Source organism: Gorilla gorilla, chromosome 5 (assembly GCF_029281585.2).
Source record: "Gorilla gorilla gorilla isolate KB3781 chromosome 5, NHGRI_mGorGor1-v2.1_pri, whole genome shotgun sequence".
Classification (NCBI taxonomy): Eukaryota; Metazoa; Chordata; class Mammalia; order Primates; family Hominidae; genus Gorilla; species Gorilla gorilla.
This window is the reverse complement of record NC_073229.2, coordinates 46,138,558-46,160,177: the sequence shown is the minus strand read 5'-3', so window position 1 is coordinate 46,160,177 and position 21,620 is coordinate 46,138,558. Positions and strand designations below refer to the sequence as shown.

The window sequence follows — 21,620 nt, the reverse complement described above, 5'->3', positions numbered from 1 at the left end:
GAATTCCCACTGAAAGACAGGAAATACAATTTTATCAAATTTTACCTATCAAGATTTTTTTTTTTTTTGAGACACAGTTTCGCTTTTGTTACCCAAGCTGAAGTGCAATGGCGTGATCTCGGCTCACTGCAACCTCTGCCTCCCGGGTTCAAGAGATTCTCCTGCCTCAGCCTCCTGAGTAGCTGGAATTACAGGCGTCCACCACCATGCCTGGCTAATTTTTTGTATTTTTAGTAGAGACAGGGTTTCACCATGTTGGCCAGGCTGGTCTCAGACTCCTGACTTCAGGTGATCCACTTGCCTCGGCCTCCCAGAGTGCTGGGATTATAGGTGTGAACCACCACGCCCGGCCTACCTATCAAGATTTTAGGTGAAAATGTTTGTAGCCTGAGCCATAGATTAAGGCTGAAAAGCCAATCCAGGCCTAAATTAAGCTATAAGGTCTGTCACTTCCTGACTTTAAAAATCCTATAATTACAAGCAGTTCATGTTCTTAAACGTGGTGGGACACCTGGGTGGGAAAAATCAATGTCTCAGTCGCTGCCTAGTTTTCTCAACCAGACTCCAATTTTTCCTTGAGGTCGTATTCTTATGAGAATAAGTTTTCTGCCCAAGGTCACGTAGTTAGTGAGTGGCAGTTTACGAATTGAAATGAGGGCTTTCAGACTCCCTGTCCTAGTTTCTGGTAATGACTTAATCCTACCTGAAAGTCAACATCAAGTTTTTTGTTTTTAGTTCCTTTGATTAGAAAGGAAATAGGTTTGATTCTTTCTCAGGGACAGTACACCTCTTTATTCAGATTCAAACCATAGCCTCTGAAACCACCCAAGTCTAACTTAGAGAACTCTGTCCACCCTTTGGTTTTACTTGACTATTTTCCGTGAATTAGAAAATCTCCTTTGGCATCTGGCATCTCCATTCAGGCCTCCAGGATTTTTCTTACTCTAGTTTTGTAAGCATGAAGCATAGGATCTACTCCAAGTCTGCCATTTTAAGTTACTATTACTTAAGTTTATACAGAATTTATAGTTTACAAGCCTCTTTCACATCAATAATTTCATTTAGCCCTCACAATCAGCCAGTTACAGAGGTAGCATGGGCATCTTCAGCTCAAATTCGCAATGGAAAAGTAAGTTCAGAAAGGAAAGGCGATTTGGCCAAAGATTCACAATAGTGTAAATGTAGACCATAAACTTGAGTTTCAATTTCAAATCCACTTGTTGCTTCACCCTCAAGGCTCAATTATTCATAACGTATGTGTTTGGAAATGGAAGCAAATTCTAGAGGGATCACTGAATGTCCTTTGGCATTTAATTTTCATTCTCACATGTTCTTAACTTTCTGATCTTCCCCAAACATGATGAAGTTTGGGACTCACCTATGGTTGAAGCTGGCTCTGGCCCTAAACCTGAGCCTTCACTGAGGCAGCTGGCCCTGACATGCAGACTTCCTGAAGGGTCTCTTGTTTATGCCAAGCTTTCCTCCTCCAACCTGCTCCAGGAAGAACTCTGCTTCTTGGAGGCTGGGGTGGGGAGGTGGTGAGAGAAATAATGTGCACTCCCCTAGATGGTGTTCCCATTACTCCTGCTTTAATGGATCCGGAAGGGCGTTGGGGAGAGAGCACTGTGTCCTTGCCCACACACAGGAATTTGAGTGACCCACACCATTCCAAACCAGATGCCCTCACACCTGGAAATTCTGCAGTCTATGACTCAGATCCTTACTGCTCCCCAGGAAAGAATAAATATGCCTCACATCACCAGCACACACTGCAGACCATCACCAACAACTCAATAGAACTGTGGAACATGGAGAATGCCGCTCCTCTACAGGCCTGAATTTACCTATTTGCACAAAGCGGGAGTTGGATCAGAAAAATCACCAAATTCCCTTTTAAGGCAGACAGTTTATTTTCTCAGCTTTTCAGAGATTCTCATCATTGGCACTTATCTGACCAATTCTTACTCCTAGAAGACTGGGAAACACGAGTAACAATCAATACATTTTGAATTCAAACATATGCCTTATAGGTCATGTTTTTCAGGCCACAACAATATACATAAGAAGCAGATGCTCAGTAAAGTTTAGAGATTGTCTCATCCAAGTCACAAGGCCTAGGCAGATAAATCTACAACTGTGTCCCCATAACAGTTGCAATCAGAATCTGATTTAGAACAAATTAAAGGCTGAGACAATTTGGCTTCTCCTTTCCCGCTCTGCAATCCCTCAGCCTGTGGCAACTTGTGAAAGGCATCAAAGCCAGTTATAAAACACCAGGTTTTGATATAGAAACACCCTGTAGACATCCCAGAAATATCCCAGGGACAAATATTGGCTGTCTTCCTGGCTATGATCAGAAGGGGCAGACAATATTTACAGGTGAAGTGATATGTTGTTTGGAATTTAGCTCCGAATAATTCAGTGAGTATGGGTATGTGTGCAAGGGTGGGGGCTGTGGTAACAAGCTTTTTCAGATGTAGGTAAAATGAAATTAGCGGTGAGTTGTTTTGATTATAGATGCAGTGGGTAACAGGTATGTGAGCTTAATTATACTCCTCTCTACTTTTTATATATGTTTGAAATTTTCCTTAATAAAAAAGTTGAATTAAAACGTAACAAGCTGGGAGCTTCAAGGCTGGGACCTTCTTTAACTGATGGATAGAAAAGGAATAGAGCAGATAAGAATATATATAAGAGATAAATGGAGCAGAAAGGAAAATGAAAAAAGAAAGAAGAAAAACAAATAATGGGAACTTATATCAGCATTTATTGAGTTGTTACTGTGTATGCCAGGCATTTCCAGATATAAATTCTTACTTAATCTTTAAAAGTCACACTGTTATGTTCTTTCACAAAAAAAAAAGAACTTGATACACTGAAAAATTAAATAACTTGCCCAAAATTGTGTAGCGAGAAACAACTTAAAGCCAGGATTGTTTAAATCCTGAATCCAAACTCTTTTTCTCGTACACAATGAGGAGAGAGAAAAGGAGAAAGTAATGAGAGGTGGCAAAGGGTAAAAAGTGTAGAAGTGAAAAAAAAAAAAAAGAAAAAAGTGAGATTCAGTGAATTCAGAATCAGGGAAGCAGTTAAGAAGCCTTCCAAAGCTATCACTGGAATAGAGGGTAACTAGGGCTGGCATTACTCAAACCTTGACCCTTCTGAGGGATGATTAATCTTTCATTTTAGGCAAGTTAGCAGAAAATTCATTACCTGCCTTCTGCTGCGCTTGCTGCTGGGAAACAAGAAATTTTATAGTCTTCAAACAGTGGCAACAACCAGGAGGATCCATGATCTCCCAAATATTTGTGCCTCCCCTCTGATGGCCCTGCACTGACTTCTTGTGAGTGTGTGTGTGTGTGTGTGTGTGTGTGTGTGTGTGTGTGTGTGTGCTCAAGCTAAATTATAACAGAACAGGAATAAGGAAGAGGTAATACAGAATTTGAGTAAAATGATAGAGTGTTACGCCTTGACAATGATAAAAAGCTACATTATTTAACACATCCTTTGCTTCTTTCTTCTCCAGTAAGAAAAATGCATTTTTTAAATTTAAAAGAAGAAAAAATGTAGAACAAAGAGGGAATATAAAGTTAAACCTGAGATATTAATAAAAGTCATCTACTTGTTCTATGTGAATTTGTTGACACAGCACAGACAAGCAGATCTCAAGATAAAAAATTAAAACCTTACATTGCCTGTATTGGTTCTGCAATCAAAGCTGATATTAAAATATTTAGCAGGGCTGGGTTGGATGGCTCATGCCTGTAATCCCAGCACTTTGGGATGCCTAGGTGGGTGGATCGTTTAAGATCACCACTTCGAGACCATCCTGGGAAACATGGCAAAATCCCATCTCTACCAAAAATACAAAAATTAGCTGGGTTTGGTGGCATGCGACTGTAGTCCCAGCTACTCAGGGGGCTGAGGTGGGAGGATGGCTTGAGCCTTGGAGTCAGAGGTTACAAGTGAGCTGAGATCACACCACTGCACTCCAGCCTGGGTGACAGAGCCAGACCTTGTCCCAAAATGTGTGTGTGTATATATATATTTAGAAGTATGCCATGGGCACAACCAATCAGAACAAATCCTGGGCTCCAACAACTGCCGTGCATATTCCTGTGTATACACACTGAGGACCACCCCTGCCTGCAAGCATGAATGCTAGATGTCTTGGTAGACATGCAAATGTTTTGACTTTCCAAAGCAGTGGAAATGAACTTCAGAACCTAAGAAAAAGCTCCACTTGGCGCTTCTACTACTTTTTAAGACAAATTTTAAACAAGTGAGTTATGAATATATGTGAGTGCTGATCACTGAATGGGAACATAGCTTAACCAAAAATCAACCACAAGCATCTTGATTAAGAAATAAGGAGTAAGTTAAACTCTAGTCCTGGGCAGAAACTTCTTCACTTGGCTTCTTTCTATCCTATAAACTTTAATGTATTTGGTGGAAGACACAAAAGGTATGCTGATCAAATGTGTAGATCATTGATAGATGATAAATATAGCTAGTCTGATAGATGACAGAATTCAGATTTAAAAGATCAATTGCTTGGGTGGATAGACAATAATAGGCACCAGCATTGCAGGGGCAATTCATATAAACTTTGATGTTTATTTGACCTTAAGTTAAAAGTGAACCAATAAAAATTAAAAACTAAAATAAGTGAACCAATAATGTTTCAAAGATACTAGAGAAAATAATGCCATCTTGGACTCTACTGATTAGTATCTAAAGAGTATGCTCTTGATTGATGAAATCAGACCTGAAATAATGTTTCTATCTGTGGACAGAATAGGTTTTAAAATGTAAATTAATAAATCAAGCCAAATTCTAAGGAGGAGGGTGAGGATGTGAACTGGCTCCTAATATATATTAAGGCCTGGTCAAGCTCACCAGAACCCTGATTTGTGACTCAAGTCTCAGAAAGTTACCTCAGAAGTCTTGTTTGATAAAGCTATATCCATCATTTTGAATAAAAATATGTAATTTGTATATCATAAAATCTCTCAGGAATGATCCCAAAGTACTTGCCAAGATTTGATCTAGAGTCAACCCCAGATAGGTGGACTCTGGTGATGAAGACAGTACTATCTACCAGAATCAGAACATTTCTGGAGGGAAGGTTACATCAGGGAAATCTGGCCGATGTCAAATCAGAAAGGACCTTGAGTGATTCATGGGAGAATTTCAAACTAAAAGTGTAAGAATTTAGGAGGAATTGGGGCACTTTAACATGAGTGATATCAACAAACCTGACCTTTAGAAAAGTCATAGAGGCAGAGTGTGAAGGAAATAGGGACTGGAGAAGATCCTGGAAGTGAGGAGATAGCTAAGGGATGAAAGCAAAATTCCTGGAAGGAGATAACAGGGAACTAAGGCTCCAAAGAAGGATGGGTGAAGGGCAATTGCAGCCCCATGATACCTTCAGGTGCACCAGGGACATGAAATGTTCCTTGTTTCCTCCTGTTCCATGTGTGCTCCTGTACCTTCACTTCTCATTGCTGGAGGCAAGGACCCAAGGTACTCAAAAGTCTATCAAGAATGTGGGAACACCAAAACCTATGAAGTTGGGGTTTTAGGCCATTTGACCTACTGATGAGGTCCATAATGAAATGTCTCCTTACCTCTTAAGGGCTCATTACCACAAGGTAAGCAAATGTAAATTGTCTCAGATAGTAAAGATTTCATCACAATAATTATGATCCAAATGGAACCAGAGCAAGAGCTCTGCAGTAGGATGCAGAAGTTGCCTTCATTTCACTGTTACCTGCCTTGTGACTTTTTATATGTTATCTCTCTCTCTGAGCTTCAGTTTTCTCATACATGAAACTATGTGAATACAGTTCTAGTTGTTTACCATTGTCAGGCCATGTGGTAAGTGCTTTATAGTTATTATCACATTTAATTGTCACAGCAGCCCTACAAGGTAGATAATATTATTATTCTGATTTCACAGATGAGAAAACTGGGGACAGACACATTAACTTTGATTTCAGATTCAAGGAGCTAGTCAGTGGCACTGACAGGTATTGAATTCAATGGTCTTTATAGCCTCGTAGTCAAAGCTTCAGCCATTTTTTTTGAGCTAAAAGCAGGAGAAGGGTAAAGAACTTGGGAATGTGTGTAGGTCTGTTCCATAAGAGGCAAGCATCTGACCTGCTGCCTTAAGGAGCTGCATAGCTGGATCAGGTATCAGTGATCAGGACATAGATTATAGGCTTGTGAAAAGAGTTCAGAAATCTGAGATAACTAAAAGCTTGTCTTTCAAGAGAGTTCATAAGAACTCAACCCCACCCAGACTTTAGTTTCAAGAGGCAGAGAATGCCTTTTGTGTGAAGCTGGCAGAGGCAACGCAGGTGGAGCAGGCTCGATGGTGAGGGGTTTACAACTGAAGAGGAAGGGGGTGTGTGTAGGGAGTGGAGGTGGGTGTGTATGAATGCCACTCTGCGATTGGAGGGTGCTTCTTCAAACTGGTCCCTGCCAGGGGCTCAAAAGGGGCTGAAATCCTGGGGACCTCAGAGTCGTCTAAAACTCCTAGCCATGTTCCGGCAGTTCCAGGCCTCCTGTCTTGTCCTGTTGTTCCTGGTTGGCTTTGCTCAGCAGACCCTAAAGCCTCAAAATAGGAAGGTTAGCATGGAGCAGGGGATCCGAGCTGATTCCAGCACGTGATGACCAACCTGGCTGCCAGAGTTGTGAGGAGTTCTCTCCTCTCTCCTTTTGAAGGACAAGATCTGCATTCCCAGCCCTTCTTCACAAATCCTGACACTGCTATCCTTAGCAGGCTCTCCCTAAATCCACTGTTTCTTACTTGCATCTTTTCCTCTGCACCTAGTAGCTCTTTGAACTGAATGTATGTGAAGTGGGGTTGGGAGGCTGCCTCAGCACATTCCCCTTTGCCACTTCCCCCTGGTGGCCCCTTGATAGCCTAGAGCCTGTCCCCTTCATGCTGGTCCATAACTTGGGGTAGCGCTGTGGATCCCAACAAATGAGGCATGAAGTCGCAAATGGATTGACAGGGAGGCTGCCCTGGTTACTCCTGGAGAGGCTGCTCAGCCAGAAACCCAGAGGAAGAGGTGAGAGAATCTGGGGTTGCGATCTGCACTATGAGTTTCTAGGTCACAGAAAGACGAGCTCCCCACCACCACACCCCTAGAAAAATAAAATGCACAAGGCCAATATGGTTGTCCACTAATATTAATTTTAGGGAAGGTCATGAAGTGAGGTAGAGACAAAGCTCAGCTCAGAGTAGGCTTTGTTCTCAGATCTTGGTGTTGCTCCCAAATCTCCTGATGCCATTTAGAAAAGTCCCCCCACTGGATGTCCATAGTCACCCCTGTGAAAGATGTGTATATATGTCTTAGGATGCAGACTGAGCAGATCACTTGAGGCACCCGCAAATTTTAACTTTAAAATCAGATGAATTTATTCAAAAGCAGCCTCAGTGGTGGCCATATGCCAATTATATATCTTTTGTTTGTTCCTTTCTGTCCTCTATAAAAGGTGGTGTACAATGCCCATCATATAATGCAGTGATTCCCAGACTTGAGCTTACCTAAGAGACAGCTGGTTAAAGCACAATTGCTGGGCCCCACCCAAGAGTTTCTGATTCAGTAAGTTTTAGGGGGAGCCCAGGAATTTGCATTTCTAAAATGCTTCCGGTTGATACTCATGCAGGTCTCCACACCTGAAGCTTTGAGCTTTAATCTCTGTTACTGGATTCATATGAAGTGTAAGATGGTGCCTATTACAAGCCATAAGACAGCTTACTGACTTACTTTCCATAAAGGTAACAGATCACTTGAACGGACAACCTCCAAGGGTCATTCAGATCTATGTCAGCCACTGCTGCCTGGTTGGGTGTGGAATTCTCGATGTAAAATATCATCTTGTGAAGTAAAAGCTGTGTTCTAGGGTATTCTGTCTTCTTCAAACAGATGTAAGCAAACTAGAGCAGAACTGAAAACTGGGTAGGAAGGATTGAGCTCTTCGAGTCTGCAGTTTTCTTGGGATTCTGCATCTCATTTCACAGAGTGACATCCTCATGAGAAGCAAATCTTTGGAAGTTGTTGCACCCAGAGCTAAGGTAGCACAAAGGCAAGAAAATGGAGGCATACAAATGACAGCTCACATGGTGATTTCCGTGTGACTTTTTATTATAGTAGCAAGAAAGACAAATGCTGGAAATTATTTAGCTCAGACGTAAGGTGTCATGAAGGCAAAAAGAATGCAGGCATATAGATGATAACTCCATCATAGTGGGTTTCTTAGGCTAATGTTCCCAAATATTGTGACTAATGTATATGCACAGATGTGTACAGAAATACGGACTTAAAAGGAAAGGGCTTGCCCCTAGGTCAAGCCTCCTTCTCTCCAAGGATAATGAAGGAGAAGCTGTGGCCTTGTGTCGTGGTAACAAACTCAGAAGATGATAAAGAGTTTCTTGCCCCACTCTGCCCACAGTAGCTCACCCACAGGCAATTCCTTCCCTGCATGGGGTATGCTTTTATGGACTGAGATCCTGTGAAGCCCAGTTTAAATTACTCTAAAATTCTATGACTTTTCTTCATATGGCCAGGACTATAGCCTCTCTTACCAGATAACATGTTAGCCTTTTGTTCCAGGTTCTGTATGCCTTTTATTCTTGGCATGCTTGTGGGTAGAAAAGTTTTTCCGCTCTGTGCTATTTTATGAACTTTAATTCATGAGCAGTTCAGGCTGTTTCACCACAATATAAAGAAGTGGATGCCAAGGATGAGTTTTCAAGGTATCAGTGAAACCGGAAAAGTTCCCTTGTCCCTCGCACAGGGCATGCAATGGGGGGTGTGGCTCGCTGCTTCAGTTCCCTGCCGCTCAAACCTGTATGGGAGCAGAGGGGGAGCATACAGACTGGCAGATTGTGGAGCTCCAACCTTAAGGCAGTGTCTAGGGGTGAATGTTTACAGCTGAAGCCCCAGTGAGCGTGTGGTACAGGGTGCTGCTCTTAGTTCAGCCACCCATAGGCAGCTTGTGTTAGCTCCATCAGACCCCTGCCTTATCACAAAGACAGAGGACTTCCTGTATCCCAGGGATCTTGCCTTGGTTTACGGGAAGAATCGGATCACACGTGGGCTTGGAGAATGAGTGCAAGATTTTATTGAGTGGAAGTAGCTCTCATCAGATGGGGGAGCCAAAAGAGAGATGGTTTTTCCCTGGAGCCCGGCCAAACTCCATGTCCTTCGGCTGTCGATGGCCTTCCGGTGTGCTCCTACTGTGTCCAAAATTGGGGGGTTCTTGGTCTCACTGACTTCAAGAATGAAGCCCAGTTCTTTAAGGCAGCGTGTCCAGAATTTGTTCCTTCTGATGTTCGGATGTGTTCAGAGTTTGTTCCTTCTGGCGAGTTCGTGGTCTTGCTGGCTCAAGAGTGAAGCTGCAGAGGCTCAAGAGTGAAGCTGCAGAGCCTCGCGGTCAGTGTTACAGCTCTTAAGGCAGCACGTCTGGAGTTGTTCTTTCCTCCCGATGGGTTCGTGGTCTCGCTGGCTTCAGAAGTGAAGCTGCAGACTTTCGCGATGAGTGTTACAGCTTATAAAGGCAATGTGGACCCAAAGAATGCACGGCAGCAAGATTTATTGCAAAGAGCGAAAGAACAAAGCTTCCACAGTGTGGAAGTGGACCCACGCGTGTTGCCACTGCTGGCTCCCGCAGCCTCCTTTTATTCTTATCTGGCCACACCCACATCCTGCTGATTGGTCCATTTTACAGAGAGCCTAGTGGTCTGTTTTGACAGGGTGCGGATTGGTGCCTTTACAATCCCTGAGCTAGACACAAAAGTTCTCCACCTCCCCACTAGATTAGCTAGATACAGAGTGTCCACACAAAGGTTCTCCACCTCCCCACCAGAGCAGCTAGATACAGAATGTCAATTGGTGCATTCACAAACCCTGAGCTAGACACAGGGTGCTGATTGGTGTGTTTACAAACCTTGAGCTAGATACAGAGTGCCGATTGGTGTATTTACAATCCCTTAGCTAGACATAAAGGTTCTCCAAGTCCCCACCAGCCTCAGGAGCTCAGCTGGCTTCAGCCAGTGGATGCCGCACCGCAGCCACAGGCGGAGCTGCCTGCCAGTCCTGCGCCCTGCGCCCGCACTCCTCAGCCCTTGGGTGGTCGATGGGACTGGGCGGCGTGGAGCAGGAGGCGGCGCTTGTTGGGGAGGCTTGGGCCGCCCAGGAGCCCACGGAGCAGGAGGAGGCTCAGGCATGGCGGGCTGCAGGTCCCAAGCCCCGCCCCGCGGGGTGGCAGCTAAGGCCCAGCGAGAAGTCGAGCACAGCAGCTGCTGGCCCTGGCCGCTCCGAGTGCGGGCCCGCTGAGCCCACTCCCACGTGGAACTCGCGCTGGCCCGCAAGCGCCACATGCAGCCCTGGTTCCCTCCAGCGCCTCTCCCTCCACACCTCCTCGGAAGCTGAGGGAGCCGGCTCCGGCCTTGGCCAGCCCAGAAAGGGGCTCCCACAGTGCAGCCGCGGGCTGAAGGGCCTCTTAAGCGCGACCAGAGTGGGCGCCAAGGCTGAGGAGGCGCCGAGAGCGAGCAAAGGCTATGAGGGCTGCTAGCATGTTGTCACCTCTCACCACGATGGTGCATTGCTCTCCACGTCCAGCCAGTTGAGTGTATTCCTCCGCTGATGTGCTCCTCTCCACATCCAGCGCCGGTGCCTCTGCCTGCTAGGGTCTCAGGGTTTTTATAGGCACAGGCCCATTTGAGTGAGAAGGCAGGAGTGCCTGTCCTCATGTAGGTCGGTAGGCACAGGCCCGAGGGTGGAGCCCCAGCCAGGTACTCGCCTTTCTCTACCCAGCACTTCCCGGCCGCCCCTCCCCCCATCACCAGTGATTACTCCATTGGCAAGCCTGGAAAGGCCCTTCAGTGGCATCTGGAGAAGTTATGGGCCTGATTTTGGGGGACAGGAATTACAATATAAGAACATGTAGATGAGAAGTTTGTGCAAAACTTACTTATGAGAAATCCTGCAAAAATCTGTTAAGAGTATCTGAGAGAGGACGGCATGACTTGAACGGGGTGTTAGGATGTCGGGGGAGAATGCAGTGTCAGGGAACAGAGGTAAATGTTATTAATCTTCTGGAAACGGGAAGAATATTATGAAATGCTTGTCTTGCCACACACACACAAAAATGGCTTGTAATTTAGAAGACATAAATTCTAGCTACGGCATCACCTCTAACTAAAAATTTTACTTGGAAAGATCCCTTCAGTTATTAGAATTTCAAGATATTACATGAAGGGTCTTCGAGTGTTTTGAAAAAGTCCACAAATGTTGGGAATTATTGTTTATCTTATATCGTTATGGTTATTTTTGTAACATTCCAGGTGGATTGCAACAAAGGGGTGACAGGCACCATCTATGAGTATGGAGCCCTCACCCTCAACGGCGAGGAGTACATCCAATTCAAGCAGTTTGCAGGCAAGCACGTCCTGTTTGTCAATGTGGCCACCTATTGAGGCTTGGCAGCTCAGTGTCCTGGTAAGAACTCACGTTTCAACTCTTTTGGAAGCAGCATTGCCAGATAGCCATATTCTAATTCCAGAAGGTTTTACCAATGTGTTATTGGAGGATGCGATGGGAGAACTGATCAGGTGACTCTACCTCCCTAAATGCTGCTCCTGCTCTGCTCCTTAGAATATCAGGATAATTATTTCCAGATTTGAGGACTAAGACCTTCCCAAAGACTTAAAGACCACCAGGAGCACACTTGCAGTTGAACAAGTTGAATGTGTTACTCGGTACCCTGAAGGAGAACATGTTCTATAGAGAACCATGGGGTTTCTTAATAAGAAAGTATTAGAAAGGACTTACTATAGAATCTGAACTTTTGTTACGTGATTTGGAGATGAGTTCAAGGAATTGAAGTTCTGTTCTGGATTGGATGCCATCAAGAACTGTGAGCAATTATATGATTTGGTGTCTTAATCAATCATATCTACATGGGGAGAGAAACAAAGACTAAAGCTGTAACTGGTAAAGAAGCAGCAGTCACTCATATTGGCAAGAATAGGGTGGTACCTGGTGACTGTTGCGATTTGGACAATGTTCATGCTTTGTCTGTGTTCAGTTACAATTATGCAGTGGCCTTGTTTTTGCCTTGATTCATCATGGTCACATGTTGTGTGATATTGTTTGTATGAAACTGTTCTATGAAATTGTTTATGTTTCCTAGGAGAGTGCTAAAGCCTAGCTGTGACTCCCAGGCCAGATACCTGGCTTTCAAGGACTGATTTTATGCTTCTCATCGGTTACTTCTGATAAAAACAGGAGAGATGAGTGATCTTTGATATTCTGGAAAATGCCCTTGGGTTCTGTAGGCACCTGCAAATGACAAAGAGGGAAATGAAGTTTTCTGTCTGGGCAGCCTTTGATTGGTACAAGGGCTGTGTAGTGTGACTGGCAATGTAGAAGAATGCTCTATCTCGCCAACCTTGGCCTAACCTTCTGTGGTAGCTGAGGTATGTTTCCATTTCCTTTGTGCCCTTATTGGAGAAGAGTTTTGTATTACTGTTGGTCCAGAAAAGGTTATTTAAAATTCTAGATCAATTATACTAGAGATAGATACAGCTTTGGACAGGCCAAGAACTTTATTTTATGCTTTTAAAAAATGGCTCAAGATAAATTTAAAAGATTTATTGCACCAAATGCCACAGAGAAGTGGATCAAAATAATACATGAACAAATTTTGTTTTGTTTTGAGACAGTCTTGCTCTGTCGCCCAGGCTGGAGTGCAGTGGTGTGATCTCAGCTCACTGCAACCTCTGCCTCCCAGGTTCAAGTGATTCTTGTGCCTCAGCCTCCCGGGTAGCTGTGATTACAGGCGTGCACCACTATATCTAGCTAATTTTTGTGGTTTTTTTGCATTTTTAGCAGAGGCAGTGTTTTGCCATGTTGGCCAGGCTGGTCTCGAACTCCTGACCTCAAGTGATCCACAAGCCTTGGCCTCCCAAAGTGCTGGGATTACAGGCGTGAGCTACCGCACCTGGTCTATACAAAAACAAGTTTTAAGAAAAATTTTCCACACATTGACACTATTATCTGTTCAGCTGATCAAAAATATATAAACCCTATCAATTTTTCTTAATGGATTTTCAGTAATAAAAATCCCAGAATTTTAGCCCTTTTAAGTAACACTTAAAGTCAAGCATATTCTAATCTCATGTCTAAAAGATCTGGCTCACCAAATTTTGACATTTTAAAATTAACATTCAGAGGATGCTACATGATTTAAGCCAAAATTCTAATAAAATTCCGGCTCCTCCAAAGTACAAATGGCTCACATTTACCAAGAGAAGCTGAATACTTTTCCAATTTAATGGTAAAATTATGCATAAAAAGATGCTCTCAAAGTACAGATTAGGATAAGAATCACGCATTTAAAATAATTTGGGGGTCCCTTTGTTATTATTATTATTTTTGAGACAGGGTCTTGCTCTGTCGCCCAGGCTGGAGTGCAGGGGCACAATCTTGGCTCACTGTAACCTCTGCCTCTGGGATTCAAGCTATTCTCTTGCCTCAGCCTCCCAAATAGCTGGGACTACAGGTGCATATCACCTCGCCCAGCTAATTTTTTTTTTTTTTAATAGAGACTGGGTTTCACCATGTTGGTCAGGCTGCTCTCGAACTCCTGGCCTCAAGTGATCCAACTGCTTCAATCTCCCAAAGTGCTGGGATTATAGGCATGAGCCACCACACCCGGCCTCAATTTTTTTATTTTTATGTACACTCAAGTCTAGGGAAAACCTGAAAAGCTACAGACTAAATTTTTATTATAAGAGCCCAAACAACAATTTAGTATCATTTAGTAAGTGAGAAAGTTAAAAGAACTTGCCAAAGGAATAGAGTCAAGTTCTGCCAAGTGTGTCTACTATAGGACCTCAGGACCTAGGTATTAGAGCCCAAACGACAGTTTTGTATCATTTAGCAGGCAAGAATTCTCCTCCCTTCAAAAAGTTAAATTTGAAAAATATGGTAAATTTTAAAAGTTGTGATGTGTAAACAGCAGTTCTATGGAATGTGAAGCTGCTCTTAAATTTGTTTTAATTTAATTTAATTTTAACTTAAATTTGCTACATATTGAATAGGCAATATACTTCCAACATTCAAAATTCAAGAGATATAAAAAGGTTTAACAGTGGCACTTGCCATGTTCCCTTCTCTTTAGGCAAACATTATTATCAGTTTATGGTGTATATTTCCAGAAATCTGTTATGCATATACAAGCAAACATTTCTCTGTCACTTTCTTTCTCTCAAGCACATACACATACACAAACATACACACAGAAATGATTATGCACATTGCTTTTTCAGATATATCATATACAGTGGGGACAGGAGTGGTGGCTCACACCTATAATCCCAGCACTTTGGGAGGCCAAGGTGGCCAGATCACTCTTGAACATCAGGAGTTTCAGACCAGCCTTGCCAACATGGTGAAACCGTGTCTGTACTAAAATTACAAAAAATTAGCTGGGCATGGTGGTACATGCCTGTAATCCCAACTACTCAGGAGGCTAAAGCATGAGAATCTCTTGAACCCGGGAGGCGGAGGTTGCAGTGAGCTGAAATCCTGCCACTGCACTCCAGCCTGGGTGACAGAGAGACTCTGTCTAAAAACAAAACAAAAAAACATGGTGAGCTTCCTCATTCATTTTAAGGCATAGTATTCCATTGCGTTGCTGTGATATAATTTATTAAATTAGTTCATGAGAATTTTAAAGAGCACCTCATTCAAATTTTACTCCAGATGAGAAAATTGAGAGAATTAAAGAAACTTGCCAAAGGAATAGAATCAAGGTCTGTTAAGTGTGTCTGCTATAGAAAGGAAATATTCTTGATGGCCAAAGATAAGAGAGAGATGAGTTTCGATAGCAACCGAAGAACTATGGAAAAACAGGAAGGCACTCTCTATTTAAGAGGAGGTTCTTAGGGGACATTCCAGCAGGCAGAGCTGAATCTGAATGAGAATGGCCAGTACAGGTTCTGAGGTCTGAATAAATCTTACCTGAAAATAGCTGAAGATGGAAATTATGATTCAAGTCTAAACAGACAAGTTGGAAGGTTCCTGACAGTAGTAAAGAGCAATTTGGAGTTTATGGCCTGGCGTCCCAGGGAGTGTTCCAGGGCATGTTGCAGCATCAGTTAGGTCACTGGAATTGAGGAGAGGGTACAGAATACTGTAGAGGATAGCCTTGGAATTTCTCTTTCTCTACCACTCCCAGGGTGGAGCACCAAGGAGTACTCCTGGGAATGGGACTGGAACTGGAGTGTCTGGTTGTGTCACCATGGGACATTGTATTAGTGGGGCCAGGGGGATGCGGGGATAGGTGGGTAGGATTTCCATTTTGTTTGCTTTTTCCTTACAATTTTTTTTGATCAATTAATCAACTAAGGAAGACAGTGGCATTCAAATCTGACTTCTCTTTAGAATCAAACAGGACTCCCACACAAGGCTACCAACGTGTGTGTGTGTGTGTGTGTGTGTGTGTGTGTGTGTGTGTGTGTGTGTGTGTGTTTAAAAAAAAAAATAAGAGTTCTCATTGGATGGTAAAGTGTAGCCAGGCATGGGAGCTACTGTATAAGAAAAACAGCAGCCATTTAGATGCATTTCTGGAAACGTGTGCTCTAGTCTTTTTTTTTTTTTCTCTACTCCTTTGATCTCTGTAATCTTGAATCTTTCCCTTCTTAGTCCTCGGTTTATTCATGTGATAAATGGATACATTCAGTGATCTTTCACTGCTTGAGGTAAGCCTCCTGACCAGCCCACCCCTGCTATTCATTCTCCACTTACAGAACTGAATGCACTACAGGAGGAGCTGAAGAATTTTGGTGTCATTGTGTTGGCCTTTCCCTGCAACCAGTTTGGAAAACAAGAACCAGGAACAAACTCAGAAATATTTGTTGGTCTCAAGTGAGTGCTTGCATGGGACCCTGCAGAAGCCCTGTCAGGATTTCCATTCCTCATTCCACCTAGATGCCTGCCTATTCTGGAAACTTCTGGGATGGGCCATAGATACATGGATTGAAGCATATCCTTATGATGTTTTGAATTCAATCTATTCTATTCACAGTGCTCAAATATTCTCTTTACTTTTGAATTATTTGATGGTGAGGCTAAGGGAAGATTGAATGGAAAAGAAGCATAGAGAAAAGAAGGGAGTATAAGAAATAAGAAATGGAAATGAAGCAGGAAATCTAAGCTCAAAATATTGCCTTCCAATTTTCTTAGAATTCTCTATTGGCTCCATAAAGCCTATTGTGTAAAGTCCTGCTTCCCACAGACTATCTTTTCTTATCTTCCCTGTGCACAGCCTCTTCCCTTTATCTTGAATTTCCTGTGGTAGTGAATTGGTGGTGGCCATTATTTTCCATCCATGTCTTAATTTGTATCTTGCTGGGAACAACTTTGGTTCACTGCAGGTATGTGCGTCCAGGTAGTGGCTTTGTCCCCCAGTTTCCAGCTCTTTGAGAAAGGGGATGTGAATGGAGAAAAAGAACAGAAGGTCTTTACTTTCCTGAAGGTGCGTGAGTATAAACCTGGCATGGATTGGTTAGCTAGAAATGCTCTGAAAGCAGTGGGGCTCATGTCTAGGGTTGTGGTTGGACTCCTTGGAAAAGAGATGCTCAGATAAGTTCAAGGCTCATGGCAATATCTGCTGTGATGCTTTAGCTTTAAGTAGAGGAAACCCGTGATGGACAATAGCTCTGACATGGACTACCCTCCTGTACTGAATGGAATGATTCATTCATTCAGCAATCATTTATCAGATCTCCAGTATGTGCTATATAATGAGTTAACAAACATTAATAGCACATAGTCTGTTCCCTGAAGGAACTCACATTTAATCAGGAGACAGACATGGATGATACAGAATACCATGTGGTAAATGCTTTTAGAGTCACAGAGTGGTAGAAATATAGAATACCAGGATAGAAGGACCCCCGAGGGTCTCTTTGTCTACTCAGCCCCAAATGCTGGTCTGCAGAACAATGCTGGTCCTGCTGAAATTTTCACTCATCCACAGCAAACAAGGGAAAAAAGACAATGCAGAATTTTTCATAAAGCTCAACTTATTGAATATAAGACCAACATTTATTCTGACATTAAATTACTATTATGTTTACCCATATAAATTGCCCTTTACTTACTCAAAAATGGTGCTATAATCAATTTTATGTGGTTCAACCGAGTATTTAAAAATCCCTTAATTTTTGAATGTGTGCTTATAGTAGACTTTTAATTTTTCTTATTGGCAAAATGAGTATTAGTGATTCTACGTTAATATCCAAGGAAATAGTTATTGAAATTTTACTGGCTTATGAAGCCTATGAAGCCCCAAACTCTGCGAGCCACTACTCTAAATCAATCTCTTTTTTTTTCTGCTAAGGAAACAAACTGTAGAAATGATATGACTTGCCCAAGGAAACAGAAAATAGTCTTTTACTGAATCATCGTGATAAAATCATGGGAATAGAGGAAAGACAGGGAAAGGAGGAATGCTTTCTATTTACCATTATACTCTCTAACTCTCTGTTATTTGGTAGTTGGTGTATTGGTATTGATACATTGCAGTGTCTGTGGTTGATTGGAAGCATGCAAAGTAGTTAATATATTAAAATACATAATGGTGAGTAGACTCTCTAGTCTGGAGATAAAACTATACCACACAGAAGTAGAAATAAAGTAGAAATAAATGTATATCTCTACTTTCTATATCTCTGCTCCAGAACTCCTGCCCTCCGACCTCTGATCTTTTGGGCTCATCAAGCCAACTCTTCTGGGAGCCCATGAAGGTCCATGATATCCGCTGGAACTTTGAGAAATTTCTGGTGGGGCCCGATGGAGTCCCTGTCATGGCTGGTTCCACCAGGCTCCAGTCAGCACAGTCAAGTCAGACATCCTGGAGTACCTAAAGCAGTTCAATACCCACTTGGAAGGGCTGGCAACTGACAGAACTACCCTGTCTCCCACCTGCAGGAATGTCTAACAAAACATCCGTCTTCCTCCATCTTTGCTCCACACTCCTGCCTACCCAGCCTCCTGATGACCAAACCATCCTGTACTACCCAAGCAGCTGCTTAGCATGTGTGTGTAGCTGTGTGTGTGTGTGTGTATGGATATGTAGAATTGTATTTGTTGGTATATGCATAGGTGTATGTATGGTGTGTGTGTGTGTGTGTGTGTGTGTGTGTGCATGTGTGTGTGTGTTTGAAGATTAAGGAAAAGAACACCCATCTCTCCAACTCTGAAGTGGTGAAGTACCTCTGGGACCTTAACAGTCTTCAGAAGGGTTCCAGACCTGGTAAGATCTGGATAACCAAGGTCCAGAAAGTAGGTGGAGAGGATGAGCTGACACAATGTATAAAATTCTCTCCAGTTACTGGTTCAGCCTAACCCAGGAACCTGCAGTTGCTCCAGGTGACCAACATTCCTATAGTAATGAAGAAAGAGGACTGCAGCCTTCAGCCTGAATGTGTTGTGCCTGAGTATGCGGGAAAGGTCTTCATCCTGCCACTGCTCTGAAAATCCAGGTTCTATCCTCCTAATGCCTTCCAGTGGCTGTCCCTGAAGAGAAAATAAACATTGTTCTGGAGACAGCCAAAACCATAGAAATGAGAAACAGAAATGTCCTTGCAGTGGGAGGTGGGCATAGGTGAGGGGCAGGTTTGGGGGCCAGAAGTCCAGATCAGAATGTCACAAATGATGACAATGATGATAATGATGGCAATAATAATAATGTAAAATATAATAATAATGTAAAATGTCTTTATAAAGAGAGGATCAAGACATAAAATTTTCCACTTCTCTCCTCCTCAATCAATCCCTATAGCAGAGCTTAGTCCCCAAGGAAAGTTACAGTTAGAACCTTCTGGAAGTGGGTGGACTTCTCAGGAGTGTCTAAGGAGCTCCAGTCTGTCACAGTAGCTAAAAGGTTACTATCAGGTGATTATCATCATTACCATCACAGGCACTATTATTGCTGTGGAACTTTTTTGTTCTAACCAGAAGTTCCCACAACTTATTACGCAAATCAGGTACACTAGAGCTAATTGGGTCCATAAATCCACTGCCCCACAAACAACCTACCAGGCATCTAGAATCATTAAGGCTCCACTGATCACAAAACTTTTGGAGAGAGTTCTCAGGCAGGACAGGAAGGTTCTAAGGTCCTAGAAAACCAGGACTCAGACCCTCTCTAATCAACCTATTCCCAGATTTGCAAAGCAGCCCATAGCAGGAGGTAATAAACCACTGTGGTCTCCCCTGTGGCAGTTAGTCTGTGGATGTAATATATTTTCTGTGGACTGTGTGGACACAGGTGGCTCTTAGCCTTGGAGAGTATCCGTGTCAATTCTGGGAGGTGAATTCTCAAAATATGAGAAGTAGGACACAGTCTATCCCAGAGCACATCAAATCTTGCTTCTGTGGTCTTATGAACACCTCTTGACTTGGCTTCTGTTCTCCGTAAACAGAATCTGAGACAAGAATTGAGGCACATATAGCTTATTGAAAGAATGGTCTCAGAAGAAAGGGAATCTGTGAAGCAGGATAGGGCCAGGAAAAGAGAGAATTAAAATGCAATTTCTGCTGGAGTTTAGCTTCAGAAAAAATCACACTATAATCAGTCCCATCTTGAAGGATGAGACGTAGCCTCTTGTAGCCCATGTGAGTCAGTCATTGGCTTATGGGCCCACCCTTGAACTCTAGAGGCATAAACTCCCAGGCGAGGTGGCTCCCTTTGGCTGAAGAAAATTCTTTGGAGAAGGTGGCCACTGAGAGTTAATACCCTGGAGAAGGGGCAGCTCTGAGCCATTAGCAGCCAAAACTTACAGCAAGTGGAGATGCAGGCACTAGCCCAGTAAAGCCCATCTGGGTAAGGCTGTGGAGACCACCTATTACCCTCCACAAATGAGTCATTATTGAGGGAAATCTCGAGTAGAGGCCCTGAGAAAAGGAGCTTGACAATCAGTCATCATTTTCCCTTTCTTGACTTCTATCTCTAGGAAATTGATTCTCAAAGCATAATCCTCTGGCCAGCAGCAGTAGTATCACTTGAGAACTTAGAAATGCAGTTTTCAGATCTCTCCTGGGCTCACTGACCCAGAAGCCCTGGGGTAGGTCCAGCAGTCTGTTTTCAAAAGGCTTCCAGTTGATCCTAATACATGCTAAAGTTTGAGGACCATTGCTCTAAGGAATGGAGAATTTGCAGAAAATATTGTCATTTTGACATAGGATGAGTAAGGAGAACTTCTCTTGTACTTCATGTGGCTACTGACTGCTCTGCACAGTCAAGCCACACTGCCTCCCACTCAGTCCTTAGGTGTCCCCAGGGTTAACATGGACAATCCAGCCATGCCCTTGGTTTATTAGTTTCCTCAGTCTCTGATCCACATCATCTTCATTTAGGTCCAAATTCAATATGTGTTATCTGACAAAGACTCTCTCCTTGATCCAACTTTAGTCAGGGTTCTCTGAGCCTTTGTGACATCATAAGAAATATGTTTATTTGGTCTTTCCTCCCAACTCCTGGCACAGAGCTTCTAAAATCCTTGTAACTTCCTGAGTGATAGGGATGATAAGAGGTTATTTTGTTACATTTGGTCTTAGTCCCTGGTTCCCAACACAAGAGCTTTTAAGACCCATGGAATCTCCTAAATAATAACTGTCTTTGTGTATGTTAATGAGATGACTGGTGGCTGAAAGTCCCCAGATAGCTTCAGAGTGAGGTCTGGTTGCCAGAGAAACCATCCATGGCGATTAAAGATTTGGAACTTTCAGCACCCCAGCCCACTTCTGAGGAGGGCAGAGGAGCTGATAATTGACCCAGTCATCAAAAGCCAATGATTTAATCCATCATGCTTGTGTAATGAAATCTCCATAAAACTCCTAAACAACAGAACTCATAGAGCTTCTGGGCTAGTGAACACACGGAGTTATTGGGAGTGTGGTGCCCCCAGAGAAGACACGAAAGCTCTATATTCCTCCCCATACCTTGCCAAGTGTATCTCTTCATCTATATCCTTTGTCATATCCTTTATAATAAACTGATGAACTTAAGTAAATGTTTCCCTGAGTCTTGTGAGTTGTTATAACAAATTATCAAACTTCAGGGGGAGGTCGTAGGAACCCTCAATTTACAGCAGTTGGTCAGAAATATGAGTGACAACCTGGGACTTATGATTGACATGTGAAGTGGGGGGCAGTCTTGTGGAACTGAGCCCTTCACCTATAGGGTCTGCACTAATCACTGGTAGTTAGTGTCAGAATTGAGTTGCAGTGTCAACACCCAGTTTGTGTCTGCAGAATTGGAGAATTGCTTGGAGTGGAAAACCCACACATATGGTGTCAGAAGTATTGTGAGAGTATAGAAACACAGTCTTTTCTTTTAGCCTTCTCAAGTAGGCCTTGGCTTTTGACTGCCTTCAGCAAGACTCCTTCTATCAGTTTACTGAGAATCTCCCCAAGTCTGGTATCTGCGCAGATTATTAATCCTCTACCCTTAATTTCTAAGTCCTTAGCCTACCATTAGCAAGAATCCTGTTAGGCCAGTTTAGCAAGAATCATCCTCCTTTTGATATC

At 43.0% G+C, this 21,620-nt stretch overlaps 1 protein-coding gene across 1 annotated transcript; it reads left to right on the top strand.

The window, feature by feature from the left end:
- Nucleotides 1-10,152: 10,152 nt before the first annotated feature.
- On the top strand, nucleotides 10,153-18,027 carry GPX6 (glutathione peroxidase 6). Its single transcript, XM_063707315.1, is given in 7 exon segments — nucleotides 10,153-10,239; nucleotides 11,363-11,516; nucleotides 15,833-15,950; nucleotides 16,460-16,487; nucleotides 16,489-16,560; nucleotides 17,768-17,894; nucleotides 17,897-18,027. Coding segments are annotated over 7 exon segments (717 nt in total).
- Nucleotides 18,028-21,620: the final 3,593 nt, after the last annotated feature.